Source organism: Hippichthys cyanospilos, chromosome 6, assembly GCF_059441005.1.
Source record: "Hippichthys cyanospilos isolate Australia breed blue-spotted pipefish chromosome 6, RoL_Hcya_1.0, whole genome shotgun sequence".
In the NCBI taxonomy this organism is placed as follows: domain Eukaryota; kingdom Metazoa; phylum Chordata; class Actinopteri; order Syngnathiformes; family Syngnathidae; genus Hippichthys; species Hippichthys cyanospilos.
The window spans coordinates 24,553,473-24,570,000 of NC_142374.1; the positions used below are offsets into that span (position 1 = coordinate 24,553,473).

General features: G+C 43.3%; 1 protein-coding gene across 1 annotated transcript in view; it reads left to right on the forward strand.

Moving 5' to 3' along the window:
- Positions 1–13,282, forward strand: part of LOC148422930 (copine-8-like) — a 33,874-nt gene extending 20,592 nt beyond the window's left edge. The window contains exons 10-20 of the mRNA XM_088417607.1: positions 1,894–1,935; positions 2,310–2,385; positions 3,407–3,463; positions 3,603–3,664; positions 3,761–3,807; positions 5,305–5,486; positions 6,134–6,261; positions 7,124–7,226; positions 7,651–7,708; positions 9,401–9,474; positions 10,520–13,282. Of these exons, the coding sequence (XP_088273733.1) occupies positions 1,894–1,935; positions 2,310–2,385; positions 3,407–3,463; positions 3,603–3,664; positions 3,761–3,807; positions 5,305–5,486; positions 6,134–6,261; positions 7,124–7,226; positions 7,651–7,708; positions 9,401–9,474; positions 10,520–10,732 (1,042 nt within the window). The 3' untranslated portion in view covers positions 10,733–13,282. The remainder of the gene's footprint in view (positions 1–1,893; positions 1,936–2,309; positions 2,386–3,406; positions 3,464–3,602; positions 3,665–3,760; positions 3,808–5,304; positions 5,487–6,133; positions 6,262–7,123; positions 7,227–7,650; positions 7,709–9,400; positions 9,475–10,519) is intronic.
- Positions 13,283–16,528: the final 3,246 nt, after the last annotated feature.

Below are 16,528 nucleotides of genomic sequence, written 5' to 3' on the forward strand. Positions count from 1 at the left end.
CGCCATATCGTTTCTGAGAACTGGCCTATGCACCTGAGTCCACTGTTGTGGATATTTGTTTTTTGTCTTTAAATTTTGACTCATTTGGGGTACCTTACTAAGTCCTGGTGTCCTGAGTTGTGGACATCCTGGACTTTCCAAGCATGTGTAATGTCTTTGAACGGTATGGATGAAAAATACATCCAGAGAGACGGCCTATTCATTTGTGTCCACTGTATTCGGTATATATACATTAGTAACAACAATAATATAAATTTCATAATAATAATCATATACTTTTTTGCTATCTTTCCAATTTGTTTTTTCTTGTTTTTGATTTTAAAACCTACTGTAGAAGATAGTAGTATCAGCCCAATGCTTATACATACTTATTACAAAGTAATATTAAATTGCTTTCTATTTTTTACGCTTGTAAGACGCGTGTTGTTTATACTTTATGATCTTTGCTGGTTTTAGCGTTTCCCCGCCACGCTGTAGCATCTATTAGTAATGACCCTTTTTTTGGGGCGGGCTTCACATAACTTGCAGACGTTCACATCTCAAATAACTCAATAACAATCCCTAGAAATGTGAGCTTCGCTGCCATTGACGGCCGTAGACGTCAAAGTCCCTTTTATTCGCGGCTGCCGGCGAATGAGTTCATATTTTTGCGCAGTAAAAAAAAGTCTCTGGAGACACATTATGCCAATATGCTAAGATTACTGCAAATAAAGCTGGACTAATGTTTCGCGCGGAGCTGTTAATAGCTTTCACATGCCTTCTCATTTATATTAACGGTCACTACCCGGGGCTTCATAAATCACAGAGAGAGCCGAGTTTCTTTAGCTCCTCTACGCCGATGAATCTTTTGGGGTCTGCGGGCACGTGGAATCCATCGCATTACAGCGCGCCGTATTTCATCGGCGTTCTTAGCGCGCTTGATAGCGATGAAAGCGTAGCGAGATTAAAAAGAAGAAGCTCGGCAGGTTTTCGCGCTGTCACATTCGCGCCGCGCTTGCCGCTGGATTACTTGGACCTCGCCCACTTGTTAGAAGAAAAAAAAAAAAAGAAAAAAGGGGATTTGCATTTGTAATGACTTGACCTTAAACCTGCGGCAGCGCATTTTTTATTCATGTATGATCCTAAGGTTAAATATCAGAGCATATGGTGGCGCTTTCATGCATTACCTGTCGGGAAAATGCCAAAAGGAAACGCCACTTTTAATGCTGCCCATCCTTTAAAACCCAAACGTTGTGATGGCTAGAAACCAAGACTATTTATTCATGTCCACTCTAGTGGACATTCATTTTTCCACTGTATTTTTTTACTTAACTGTGTCCTAGTGTCCACTGTAATTCCTTGAGTCTATAGCTTTGACACTGAGGTGTCCGCTGAGGTGGACACTGGTTTTTGGGCTACCCTACTATGTCCTAGTGTCCATTCTAGTGAAAGTTGGTCTTCATATTTTGTCTCAATAGAGCTACACCACTAAATCCTAGTGGCCACCGTAGTGGACATTGGTATTTAGTCAATATCTTTTGACTCACTAAAGCTACCCTACCTACTAAAACTTAGCGTCCTCTGAGGTGGACATTTTCTTTTAGTCAATAGCTTTGACACTTTGGCGCTTCCTTACTGAGTCCTCACGTCGGCTGTGGTGGATATGTGTGTATGTTTTAACTCGTTAGAGCTAGCTTACTAAGTCCTGGCGCGCTCAGTAGAACAGATCCTGGCCTTTCCGATCAGGTCTCATGTCTTTGAGTGGGATGCAATTTACTTTGCTGTCTCGCTGAGACAAAACGAACACAACAGTGGATGCAAATCAATAGGGTGGCTCTCAAAAGGTTCTGAAAAATCAATAGCAATGCTAAGAAATGGAATACATAATCACGGTTATGCCTTGCCATCTTGTAGGAGCATCAAGGTGGAAGTGTACGACTGGGACAGAGACGGAGGGTAAGGACACGCGACATTCGCTCAATACGGACGCAGTCTCACACTTTATGATGATTTTGTCTCACTGGCTGTACAAAACACAAAGTTCACGTTGCAAAAAGAGCAGAGCAACATGAACTCAGCGGGCTGTTAGCTTGATTCGCTCAATTAGCCGCTAACGTGGCTAACCCTTTATCGGCTTTCACGCAATTTTCCAATGTCAGATTTGCCTATGCGGCAACTAATGTCCACGTTTCACAATTATGCAAATGACCAATCGGCTCGTTAGCTGGGACGCTTCATATCAGATGACATGTCACGCTTTAAACGTGATCATCTTGACTCGCACGCTTATGTGTGCGTGTGTCCCCGTCCGTGTCCTTTCTCACACGTAGGCATGACTTTATCGGCGACTTCACCACCAGCTACAGAGAAATGTCCAGAAGCCAGTCGCAGTTCCATATCTATGAGGTAACGTCTTACGCGCGCACGCACACACACCCGAAAAGTGGACCCGCGAAAATGTCCTCACACAGATGTTCCCACCAATCAAAGCACGTGGGGCCACACATTGATAGAAAGACAAGAATGCCCACGCTGATTTTCAGTCTCACACACGCTAAGTTAGAAAGATAAGTATACACCCATATAAAGATATAAAGACAAGAACACACATTGTACACTGTTCAGCAATATATACTGTACAGTATACTGTACTGTACATTATACACACATTTTACACACAATTCATAAAAATAAACACACACACATATACAGTAGAGTCACTAGTTTTACACAAAAGACTCTAAATATATTTTATATGAACAAAGACTGTATACCGATTATACACAAAGATAGAAAGACAATTACACACACACACACAGATAAAAAGACAAACTTGAGCAAGAACATACACACACATAGATATGCAATGAGGTTTTGCTATCGTAGTGGGGACATCCCTGTCGTCCACCCTAACCCAATTTAAAGCTATACTCTCAAAGGTCTGAAATTGTGGCCATGACCAAAATGGGCTAAAGGTCCCCACAAAAACCGTAAAACCCGGGATTCCATCCCGACCGTGTAGTGAAAACCAGCGACACACACACACAACAGAGAGAGACTTCTCAATTCTTTGCCTAAAAACGTGTCCGGCGCCTGTTAGTCATGAAGTGACGATGTCAGCACACGCTAGTTTGAAATATCAGCAATCGGAGCGGCGTACGAGCGATCCCTCGGCGGGGTCGCTCGACCTCGGCTCCCCGATCACGTGGCCGGTAAAGGTCGAGGGCGGGAAAAAAAAAAAAAACGCTGACGAGGAGAAGAAGAAGGCGCGCCGCGGCTCCTTTCAACGACACCATCTTGCTTGTCTGTAGATAGTTGATATCCAAGTCAGACGCACCACAACTTTGCGACAAAGTCGCGAAACGGGCTCATTAGGCGTCGTCGTGGCAACACATTCACAATCGCCGATGCGCTTTTCGCCCCACAGGTGCTAAATCCAAAGAAGAAAGGGAAGAAGAAGAAAAAGTACCAAAACTCAGGAACGGTGAGTACTTGTGTGTGTATTTGTGTGCACGTCTCAACCAATCAAAGTGTTGACTGAGGTGGGCTAGTATTCAATGCCTCAAGGAAGTATTTTTGAAGCATGCATGCAATGGGTTTTCTCCACCGACCTTGTCCTGCAGGTGACCTTGTTGTCGTGCCTGGTGGACACGGAGCTGTCCTTCCTGGACTACATCCGAGGCGGGTAAGGCGGGATGAAGACGGGCAAGCGGACGAGCCGGCACCTGCTTCTCCATTGCCTTCATGCCCTTCTTTTTTTTTTTTTTTCTTGTCGTTGCAGAACGCAGATTAATTTCACGGTGGCCATCGATTTCACGGCATCAAATGGTGAGTGCGTCTTCTCGCTCCAATGCGATGTTGGACGCCACGCTAGCCTTCCGCTGCCCTTCGTTTCCTTGAGTTTAACGTAACCTTGAATAGCAACAAAACAACTTAAAATAAATAATGACCGTGAATATTTGTAATTTATATTACTATTTATTGAATTTATTGTTCACATTGAAATGCCCAGTCTGAGCAGCGTTCCCCATTTCGGGGTTACCAGTGTACAAGGACGACAAAGGCATTCTATTCTATTCGATTCTATTCGATTCTATTCTATTCTATTCTTATAATAGCGACTAAAATTAAATTAAATTCTGTGGTGCACAACTGAACCAAAAATGTTTGCTTTGTTACAATTTTGGTGATTTTATATTTTTTATTATAGATACTTTGTTTTTTATTTTGATAGTATTAAAGCGATTTTAGATTTTTTTTTCCCTAAATATTGATAAAAAAATGAAACATTTTTTTTAGAATTTTGATTGTGTTATTAAAAATTCTGAATCCAATTAAAAATAGATTAAAATTGAAACATTTACTCATTTACATTTTGTTTATGAAAAAATATGAAAATGTTTGTTTTTAGTATTTTGATAGGAAGTTTCTTTAATTATTTTTTTCCCAAATATTTAAAAATAAAAATCAAAACAAATGGTTCTCACTTCAATTGCAAATTTATACTTGTCTTATTTAAAACAAAATCAATAAAATAAAATAAACCAAAAAATTAACTTATACTTGTCTTATTTAAAATTTAATAAAAGAAACCAACAAATTATCTTGGTTAAATCAATAAGAATATGATTTCGTTTTCATTTTCATACATTTTTGACTATTATTTTTGAAAAAGTCTCAAAATTGGAGGACACGACACGCATGCACACAAACAAAGAGACAGATTACATTTAGCATAAACACAAACAAAGATATAAAGACAATCCCTCACACACACCCAAATCGGCTCTAAATCTCCTCTTTTCTGCATCTCCATCACAAAAACCCCAAAATGTGGAAAAAAAAGCAAAAAAGTATAGTTTTGGCTAACTTTGCTCTTGGAAGCTAATGTTTCTCTTGCGAGGCCTTATGAGGCGCCTGGAGGCAAACATGCGTACCAGCAGCCCAGTTATTAAATGTAATTAAGTTTGGGGGCTGGGTGGGGGGGGTCGGCACGCCTCCCATCATCCCGTCGCCTCGCCGGCTGCTGCGATGGCGCGTCGGAATCTCGATATTAGCGGCGTAATTGTTTTATTCCTGGCAGTTTGGCCGCGGGCCGCGGACGGTTTTTTATTACAAAACCACTCAAGAGTGAGACGGGGGTGGCCCATTATTTATGGGCTACTTTTTGGGCCTGGCGTTTGTCGAAATGTAGAAACGTCAGCGTAGGGGATGACGGCGCGCCATTTTGCAAATGTTTTTCTCCATTAGCCAGAAAAAGGGAATTAGCGGAGCTGGGCGGGAAATGGCGCGAAGATGAAAAAGGGCATTTGCGTGTTCCCGCAGGCAACCCGTCGCAGCCCACCTCCTTGCACTACATGAGCCCGTACCAGCTCAACGACTACGCCATGGCGCTCCGGGCCGTGGGCGAAATCATCCAGGACTACGACAGCGACAAGATGTTCCCCGCGCTCGGCTTCGGAGCCAAGCTGCCCCCCGACGGACGCGTCTCGCACGAGTTTGCCCTGGTCAGGACTCCGGGGCAGCAAAAACAACTCGTTTAAGACATTTAAAGCCAGGGACTTTTTTTCAATGTATTTTCATTGTTGTTTTATTTATTCGTCTTTTTTAAAGCAAGTACTTGGGAGAAGGAATCAAATGATTCTAGTACTTCATCTCCAAAATAATGCTTCACTTTAGTACCTAAAATGATCAGGTGTATTATTTTAGATCACTTAAGAACTCAACTAATTGCTTATTTCAGTACTTAATTGCTTTAGTACTAGATTCATTTCAAATGGCAAACTTTTGAAAAAAAAATCTATCATCTGGGATCGAAGTCAAGTATACTTTTGATACAGTAAACGTTCCCTCAAAAAATATGAAATGATTTTTAAGAAATAATTTATTCCAATATAACATTTTGCTTTAACAAATAGCCAGTAGAGCAGTAGAAATACTAGTATCAACTTTCACCGCGATACCAATACCTTGAGCTCAGGTCGGTCTCGGCCCGATACAGATGCGCGGTATCGGTACCTGCCCGTCCCGCCCCCCCATAGCGACTGCCGCGCGTGCGACGTGATTCCCCCGTGCGGAACTCTTAAAAAATGCAACGTGGCCCCTTTAAGACTTTCCCGCTTTGTTTGCGGCATCATCACTTTTGTGTGTGCAGAACGGGAACCCGCAGAATCCGTACTGTAGCGGCATCGAGGGCGTGATGGAGGCTTATTACCAGAGTCTCAAGTCAGTTCGCCTCTACGGGCCCACCCACTTCTCCCCGGTCATCAACCACGTGGCCAGGTTCTAATAAGTCCTTCGGCTTTTATGGCCAATCAGCCAATTTGGCCGCCGCGCTCCGCCCGCTCGTAATGAACAAAGACAATCTGATTTGACTGGATGTGGAGTTTCTGATATGGCTTTATTCACTTTTTGGTGGGTCTACTTTTTTTAAAAAGTTTTTTTCTTGCCAAGTGAAGCTGGATCCAACGCAACTTTTATTTACATTTCGCTCCGCTTCGAACCGGATTGATGGACTTCCCGTGTCTTTTCAGATATGGCTTCACTCATACTATTTTTGTGGATCTGCTCATGATAAACATGTCTCGCGAGTTTTATGTTGCGGAGTAAATCTGGATCTGGGTTGAACATTTTTGCAAATCGTCTGCGTGCGTTTCGGAACCTAAATTGTTCAATTTGAACCAAAATGGTGGACCGCCCGATTCTTTTCCGATGGGGTTTCATTCACTATTTTAGACACGTGTACCAAATTTTATGTCGCTACACAAAACTGGACCGAGGAAGCGAATTTTTACATCATTTTGACGTATATTTCCGAATCTTAATTGTCCACCTCAAACCCAAACAGTTTTCGCTTTGGCATTTTTTGTGGACGTGATTTAACGCTGCAAAGTAAATCTGGATCCAGCAGCTGAATATTTGTTATTTTTACATCATTTTTGCATGCATTTTTGAATGTAAATTGCCCACCTAACCAAAACGGTGGAACTCCTGCGTCGTTTTGGATTTGGCTTCTTTGACTCTTCTTGCGGTTTCGCACATGATAGACACATCTGCCAAATGTCTTGTTGCTAACTGAGAGTAGTCTCCTCTCCGGGTTGAATTCTCCTTTTTTTTCCTCTTCGTGACATTCCCTCCCTTGCAGGTACGCGTCGGCGGTGACCGACGGCTCTCAGTACTTCATCCTGCTCATCATCTCGGACGGCGTCATCACCGACATGGCTCAGACCAAAGAGTCCATCGTCAACGTGAGCGCTTTTGTTTTCCTTCGCTCAGCTCTGGTCCAAAAGTGCAATAAGCCGTCTTTGTTGCACAATGTCTTTTAACGAATGCAATTTCAATACCTTTTTTTCCGGCGGTGAATTTATATGGATTTTTGAGAAGGGGGGGGTCCTGGCCTTGATTTTCAGGGCCGGATCCGAGCCCGTCGCAAGTTTGCCCGTCTTCGCTTAACTGCCCGCGCTGAAATGAGAAAAGTGAGCGAAGAAAAAGGCAGATTGATTTTGGTCTTCTTTTCACAATGGCGCTTCCTTTTTCTCATGGGCTCAGCCAGTAATTAGCGGCACTATTTCACTGACAGCCTGCAGGCCCAAAGATAGCAAACAGCGCCGGCCCCCCCGACCCACCCCCCGCTTTGCCTCTCATGCCTTCTTTCTCCTCTCACCCTCACAGGCCGCCTCTCTGCCCATGTCAATTATAATTGTCGGGGTCGGACCAGCAGAATTTGATGGTAAGCGGCGCGCGGATTGCCTACGTGTGTGCGTTAATCCTCCATTCCACACTCGCTATCTCCGCTCCCACATGGCGCGAGGCTTCTCTCCGTGCCCTCTTCTCAATAATTGTTGCTCTTCCCCGGCGCGCCGCCGCTGAGGGGAAAATTCCCCGTTGTCACGGCGGAGGACGAGCACTTATTTCCCACGTAACAAAACGCAGCGGAGTTTTTATTTATAGAACCGCACAGGAGAAATGATACCGGATCGAATGTTGCCGCGTCCAATCAGAGCAACGCAAACAATTTGACGGATCGCCAAAGATTTTTGAGATGCCCTCAGGGCCGCGCTGCGGAAGGTGGCCCCCGGGGGCCCCCCCAACCCGCGCTCGACATCAGTGTAATTAGGTGCGTGGATGTTGCCCATCAATAATAGATTTGTCGGAATTTTGATGAGACGTTATGCGGTTCCAGAGGGGCCGGTCTATTCATGATGGACATGTCTGGCAAATGTTTAGGATGCTAAGTAAAACTAGATCCAGGAGCTGAATTTTTACATGTCTTTTTCTGAACCTAAATTGTCCGCTTCAAGTCAAAATGGTGGACCTTCTGAGACTTTCATGATATGGCTTTTTCAGACTTCTTTGTGCGTCTACTCATGATAGACATGCCTGCCTAAGTTTATGACGCTAAGTAAAACTAGATCCAGGAGCTGAATTTTTGCACGTATTTTTGTGTAGATTTATGAACCGAAATTGTCCACTTCAAAGCAAAATGGTGGATTCCCCGTGTCTTTTCAGGTACTGTATGGCTTCTTAAGACTTTTTTGCGGGTCTCCTCATGCTTAAGTTTTCTTGGAGATGCCCTCAGGGCCATGCAGGCAGGAGGCCAATGGGGGGGGTGGCCCAGGGGCATTCATCAAGGGGGGGCGCCCACAACCCACAGTCAACATCAATATAATTAGTTGCATGTATGTTGTCTATAAATAATAGATTCATGCGAATGTTGAAGTGCCATTATGCAGTTCTAAAGAGGCCGCATACTTGAAGAAAGCGACCCCCTGCCAAGAATCGGCACCCGTGGGCACACCGTATTCAAAAAATGTGACCATGCTAACAATTATTACGCTAAAATACTGCAAATTAGCCACTCTGGTACATAAAGTGCTGAAGCGGCTCAGTAAGATGTTTACAATCTGCACTTTAATTGGCCGCACTTTTTAATGTGAATGAATAAAACACACGCAATAAATCATGCTTACTGTCAAGCATTATTCCAAGTGAGGATTGATGAAATGCAAACAGTTGCTACACAAGAACCAACAGCCAAAACGCATAAAGCGCAAAGGCAGGTTGTGCAATCATATATTGTACATTTTGCCCTTTAATTCAATACTATATGTAATTGTTAGCAAGTTGGGTTAGTAAGAGTATAGAAACACATGCTAACGGTTTGTATGCTATCATATCCACATAAAAAGTACTGTAGCAGATAGATAAAAGAATTGCTCTTCTCGTCCCCTGGCCAGTTTCAATATCTAATGAGTGGATGAAATGCCAATATGCTAACGATTATTATGTTACAATACCTGGGCCGATTGATAACTAGGCAGCTTGATAATGATTTTACATCTTTCCCCAAAATCTGGCATCATTTCGTTTGTTTTTTATATAATTTTATTTTTGTAAGAAAAAATGTTTGATGTAATCCCAGAAATGATCGAACTGGACGGCGACGAGGAGAGGATCTCCTCCCAAGGACGATTTGCTGAGCGGGACATTGTTCAGGTATGACACATTCCCAGCAGTGGCGCCACCAGGAGGCGGCCATGGCTGGACGGGCCACCCCTAATAATTCGCTAGCTACCCCAATAGCGAGTACAGATTTGAATACTTTTCCCCAGTAGTTTTTTTTGTTGTTTTCAATTAATGTACATAATCTGATTAAGAGTGGCCAAACGAAGCTTCATGAAGCACTTGTGATATATATATGTTTTTGGACTCCTCCGAATACCGCTCTTGATTTCAAGATGCAGTGGAAATTGAATATGGTTTTACTGCCGTCTAAAGGTGTAAAAAAAATATCACAAATGCTTCACGAGGCTTCATTTTCCCATTACTATTTCCGTCTCCAGAAAATCCACGTGTTGTTTATTTTGTTTCAATTGTAAGTTTAAAAATGATGTTTTATCGTGAAAAGCAAACAGGATATTGTTGCGTTAGGCGCTTCCTGTTGATTGCAAGCATCCTGTGCAACACTGCGTTTTCGGAGCCAAGCCCCACCTCTTCATGAGTATATTAAATGTTGCGTATAATTGGAATTTTGTATCAGCGATGCTAGGAATGTATTTACTTACCATTAGCACTTTAGGTAACTGGCGACCAACATGGAGATTAGAGCGTACTGTTTATCATACAACAGGTACACGTCTCGTCTGATAAGGTGGGCGTGTTTTACTCTCGCGTGGGCGGTGTAGAGGCGGTACGGTACGGTACCTTTGCCCTTGCTGCCACGTTACTAAAAGAAACGAGGACGGAAGTCGCTTATAGCTGCCGGGGCGGGGCCGGTGCCGAGAGCAAGAAATTCTTCGAAATGCATCAATGAAGGAAAATAACACCTTGTTGGTGTTTGCGGCGAGAAATTCTCATTGTAGCAAGGTTAAAAGTTTCGAAAGGTTGAAACGATATCATACGGGCCACAATTTCCACAGGCGCCACGGATTCCCAAGCTATCGGTTACGACTCGGAGAAAATCTTCACGGGCATTTTTGCAATGGTTCGCTCGCTCATGAGGGCCTCGTCCGCCTTTTCTTGTGTTCTCCGTTTCTCAAAGTTTGTTCCCTTCCGGGACTACATCGACCGCAGGGGCAACCACATCCTCAGCATGGCCCGGCTGGCCAAGGAAGTTCTGGCGGAAATCCCCGACCAGTTCCTGTCTTACATGAGGACGCGGGGGATCAAACCCGGTCCTCTGCCGCCCCCTTATACGCCGTGCCCCCCGCCGGCCCTCCACCCTCTCCTCACCAGACGCGTAAGCCGGATCTAAAGCTCCGAGGCCTCGTCTTGGTCTTCTTCTTCCGAATCTTGGCCGGAAGCTTTCAAGGTGGTGAGCGCCGGCCGTCGCGGCGACGGCGCTCGGGTGCACGCGTGACCGTGGGAACGCTAGCTAGTTTAGAAGGGTGAGCTCAGGCCGCATGAACAAAAGGGACCGTTATTTGGGATCCCGCTTCCGTCACCAAATTGTGTCTCCATATATAAAAGTTTACAAGTTGAGGCCTGGAAAAGGATGAAACTAACCAATCAATGTGAGGATGCAGTATGGGACTTTTCATATTCTTTACTATGTTATTAAATGGAGCATGTGCTAGTTAAAGAGAAGCATGCGCTGTCGTCCCGCACTCAGGGCTTTGTCCCGCAACACCGACCGGAACCGGCCTAACATTTCTTCCACGCGGCTTCATGGAACCGTAGCTTGGCAGTAATCCGCACACTCCACATTCAAAACAGGACTACAGCGTGTCATCTGTTTTTTGTTTTTTTTTTGCGTATCTTTTGCCCTCCTACCTCTCAGTGTGTTGCCAAAGCATGATAGCCTATCTGTTTGGTTTTTTTTTTTCCAAGCCTTTGAATTCTTATATTTTTTTTCCACCAAGCACATTGGTTGAAAAACAAACAAAAAAACAAGCGAAGCCAGTAGTGAAAGACTGCTGAAGTTCTAGTAGCATTTAAACGTGTTCTTTACACGAGAAAAATACACAACTGAAGTGTCAGGTGAGGCGGGAAGGTTTGCAGCTAATCCATCTGATAACTCGCAGTAGCCGTTCTAACTCGTACCCGTCATAAATGATCAATGTTATTGACGTAACCGGCGATAAATATTGTGAAGGATACGAGCGACGTCCGTCGTAACCGAATACCGATAAAATACACCGATCGTAAACTATCATCGGATATAAGGAAATTCGTCATACGTGATCGCCATCTAATCTGGTGAATCCCATCATTATTGACAGTCGCATATGTTAATGAACATTATAATTGACCTAACCGTCATAACTTACTGTGTCTACCTGCGTTATCGTTGACGATACCCATTAGAATTGAGACGATACCCTTTGTAATTGGTGACACCCATCTCAGTTGATGTACCTTTGAAGTACATTTGCTGATGCTATGCCCGTCATAACTTACAATCCAGACTGTAACTGAAGATATTAATGGCTGTTAAAACGGACGATAGCTAAGCTAGCTGTAGTAACGGACAAATACTGGCAATAACTGTCATTATAGTTGCTATCCCCCCAAAATTTTGGCTCTTATTGTTATCATTGAAGATACCTATTGGAATACCTATTGGACAAATACTGGCAATAACTGTCCTTACAGTTGATACTGAAAAAAATGTGTCTACTCTCGTTATCATGAACGATACCTTTCAGTATCGTTCATTGCCGTCGAAACTGTTTTTCATGTTAGCTATCACAAAAGCCCATGCCCATCTTACGAAAGGATCCCAATCATATTAGACGATAACTATCATAACTGTAGTTACCTTTTTAAGTCATAACTTTTGTAACCGATAATACTCATAGTACCTGATGATATTCCTTATAATTGACGACATCCATCTCAGTTGGTGTTGATTCTACTCATCGTACCCGGTCACACGTGTCATAAAAATAAGCCGTTAAAAGTTGAACCAAACATTACTAAGAATACCCGGTATAAGTGCGCAAATAGAAACGCTTCCAAAAGTTCTGAAATCTGAGGAACAATACTCATAATGTGATCCATGGCGCGACAATCCATTACAAACTTTTCAGGGCCGCTTTCAATGGCAAAAGGGCGCATGGCGATTTCTTCTGCGTCCCCTTAAAGTTCAGGAAACAAAAGTCCGTCCCCAAACTGCACGTGACACTTTGAGCCACGCCCCTTTTTTCTTGGATTTGTCTTTTTTGTTTGTCTCTTTTAATGTGAAGCTAAGCACAAACAAGCAAGCAAGCAAGCAAGCGCCCACTTCCTACTCATCGTACGGAAAAAAACAATCCCGGCCCTGTTTACAATATTTTTCCAAAGTCAGGCCTCATAACACACACCCAACACACGCTTGTAAACAGTTTTCTTATACATATAAATACAGTATATATTTATACACTGTACAAATATCTGCCTTTTTTGGTGTATGGGCTCATGATATCTATCTTATTATTACATGTAATGCTGCTTCTTTATGTATCATATTTTGTACCGAGGCCTGTAATCATATTTAAATTATGACTAACAGGCCTTATCTGTATTTCTATGTTGAGTTATTCATATTTAAATGATGAACGACAGGCCTGTATTTTTTATAACTATATATTGTGTATATTGTGAACACTCGGTAGCATTGACCCCAAGAAACACTTTGTTTGGTGTTATTGTTTTGCGTAATGTCGGCGATGAAAAGGGTGGTCTGACAGACTTTTTATACTCTTTACTATTATTTTTTTTTTCACGTATTTTGTCTTTTTGTTCTGCACCTGAGTGACAAATGTAGCAGCGACCTCTTGAAAATGCTATGACCTTAAATTTTTCTAAATGTATTTTCAACTGACGAGCTCTTTCCAAATCATTTAAACATCCAATGAAAAAAAAGTGATAATTCAAACCTTGCGTAATTGGGTAAGCAAAACGACGTGGCGTTCCTCTGGGATCCCGCTTGAGTCCTCAAATGTTTTGGGACCATGGGAGATGCCAGAATCAAAATATGTTTCATATATCCTCCCGATCCTATTCATTTGTGTCCACTGTAGTCTCCATTTTGTCTCAGCAAGAAAGGCAAGTTAATTGCATCCCACCAGGAGCATACCCAGAAATTTTTCAGTGGGGTAGCAATCTCAATGGGGGGGGGCTACTGTCAAAATTTGTCCTCAGCACACGAAGACTCCTCACAGTGGACACAAATGAATAGGCTAGCTCTCAGAAAATATACTGTATTTACAGTATATATATATATATATATATATATATATATATATATATATATATATATATATATATATATACACACACACAAATACACACACACATACACATACATGGTGGGGACATAAATGAATAGGCCTTGTTTCAGGAGGATATTTCTTTGAATGCAAATGAGGTTTGTGTTCCAAACATTTGGAGTGTTTTGCTTTTTTGCCCCTTGTTTTGATCATGTTATGTCCCTGACGTTGCGTCCCGCGGATGTGGAGGACATCCACTATGTAATTCGTACATACAGTACGGTGCGCGTCTCGTAGCGCGTGGATCACGAGGCATAAGGGCCTCTGGTTTCATTTATTCATGACGACAAGTTTGATGTCGCCCCCGCTCTCCCGGTCCCTGGTATGCGCATCCAGCGCACGTATGAAACATGTATGACGCTTGTGTAAGCAGGCCCACTTTTGATTGTGCTCTCAGAGGAACAACGCTTTCATGTCCTTGGCTATTAATCGCGACCTCATTTGAAAAAAAGAAGGACAACGGTTGACGTTTTCAAGGCAGGGATCACTAAATAGCGGGACTTCTCCAAGATGTCGGATGCATCAGCGATGACCCGTCGCGCTTCTCGGCAGGCTAATTAGCTAATTGGCCGATGCTAACAAGCGCAGCTCACGCAGACTTGGAGAGAGAAATAGTTTGCTCTGCTGCCGGTCTTGATTATTTTTATATCTAAGAAAAGTTTAATGTAGGACGGACTATGCTGCGGATAATGGAGCTTTTATTTCTGCTGGCTTGAAGTTTTTTCCTTCATGACCCAATACTGTTTCACAGGGTTGTTGTTTGTTTTGTCGGGTTGGTAAGATTTACCGTCATTTCCGCGCTTATAAGGCGCGCCGGCTTAGAAGACGCACATTCAATAAATGGTCAAAACTGTTTTCATAAAAAGGACGCACCGCATTATAAGGCGCACAGAATAGAAGCTGCAGTATTGGCCGGGGTTGCATCCACTAGATGGAGTTGTGCAACATTAGCGTCATTTCGACGTTTAAACCCCTGGCTGTCCGGGAGTTTTTTTCACTAGACTGGCCTTATTATCACACAACTTGGGATGTGTCAACACAAAAATTTCCATTGCGCCCCGTTTGTCACTTGCCGTTGAAAGGATTAATGCAAATATCGGGGGGAGATGCATGATAAAACATTGGGTTTTGAATCTCCAATTTTGAATGGCAGTAAATGAGCCTGACATGGGCTAAATTTGACACCTATAGGGTGAACCTCACATCCTCTCGTTTGCAAGCATTTAGAAGGGATGGCATATGGAGGGTCGACATGTTTTGACAATCTATGCAATATTTTAGCCTCCTGGGGTTTTTTTTGTATGCCCAAGTTGGGACTTCCTTTTCCGTTCTCAGTATTTTCCATTTCCATGCACACGATTCTCCAAAGAGACTGTCGTCAGGTAGGCTTGGACCAACGTCCAAATAATGACTTGAGTGTAGGCAGAGTGAGTCATCTTCAAAAAGCGATTTCCGGGAAATGAGAAGCGAACAACACATTTTGGCGGCGACAATCGGCGCCCCGTATTTATATATAAATGTACACAAAGCAGTAAAAGACCTATTTTAATTGGACAACGGGCCGTTTGGCGCGCTTTGCCGTGCCCCGGGGAAGAACGGATGAATAGCGTTCACATGGCGACGGACGGGGGTGTCGGAGGGTGGGCTTTGGAAGTCTTCCGCCAAGTGCGAAATCCTTGTTCCTCTGAGGCCGTGTAGGAGTAACAATGGAGAGCGTGGACGGACCACGGAAAAACGCCGGTCGCCGCCTCCGTCAGCCGCGGCCCGCCAGGCCATGTGACCTACTCGCTACTTTTTAAAAAAAAAATTCCCATGTCTCTTGTGATAGAAATGCGGCGATTCCACGGAATGCTTCTGATGAATATCCTCTCTCTTATCCGAGCATGCATTGAGTTTGCATGTGTACGTTCTTTTCTTGCAAGTGGATTTTCAAAGTAAGAGTATCAGTGGAATTCCTTTGTACTGTTTTGCCTTAAAAATCTTACGGGCCCATTCTGGAATCGTTCAAGTTGACCTGAGGTCTTTTGTTACCTTTTTCTTTTATTATACGAAAGTCATTCCTCTGTCAGACTCATCCAAGTTGTTTGCCGCGTTTCCGTCGAGCCGTACGGTACAGTTTGAAACATGCAAACGTGATGCCTTTTCACAAAAGCTGGGAGGAAAGAGAACTTACGCGGGCTCGGGGAGAACATGCAAACTCCACACAGGAAGGCCGGAGCTGGGCGGATTTGAAACGGGATATATATATATATATATATATATATATATATATATATATATATATATATATATATAAACACATACACAGTCTTCCTGTGTGGAGTTTGCATGTTCTCCCCGAGCCTGCGTGAGTTCTCTCCGGGCACTCCGGCTTCCTCTCGCACTCCAAAAACAAGCATAGCAAGTGAATTGGACATACTAAATTGTCCTTAGGTGTGATTGAGTGCGTGATTGGTTGTTCGTCTCTGCGTGCCCTGCGATTGGATGGCAACCAGTTCAGGCGTTCCCCGCCTACTGCCCGAAGCCAGCTGAGATAGGTGCCAGCAAACCTGCGACCCTTTTCAAACCCTTGCCCTATATAAATATTACGTGGACATACAGTATTTGTCTCAAATTTCAATCATGTTTCTAAGAGAGGAAAATAGGCTACGGTGGGGTGTCAAACATACGGCACGCAGGCCAGTTCTGGCCCGCAACGGGTTTAATCCGGCCCTCAAGTTGATTTTGGTATGTAATGTATACAGGTTTATAGTTTTGGCGCGTTCATATTTTAATGTTACACATCTTCTTCTATGGTG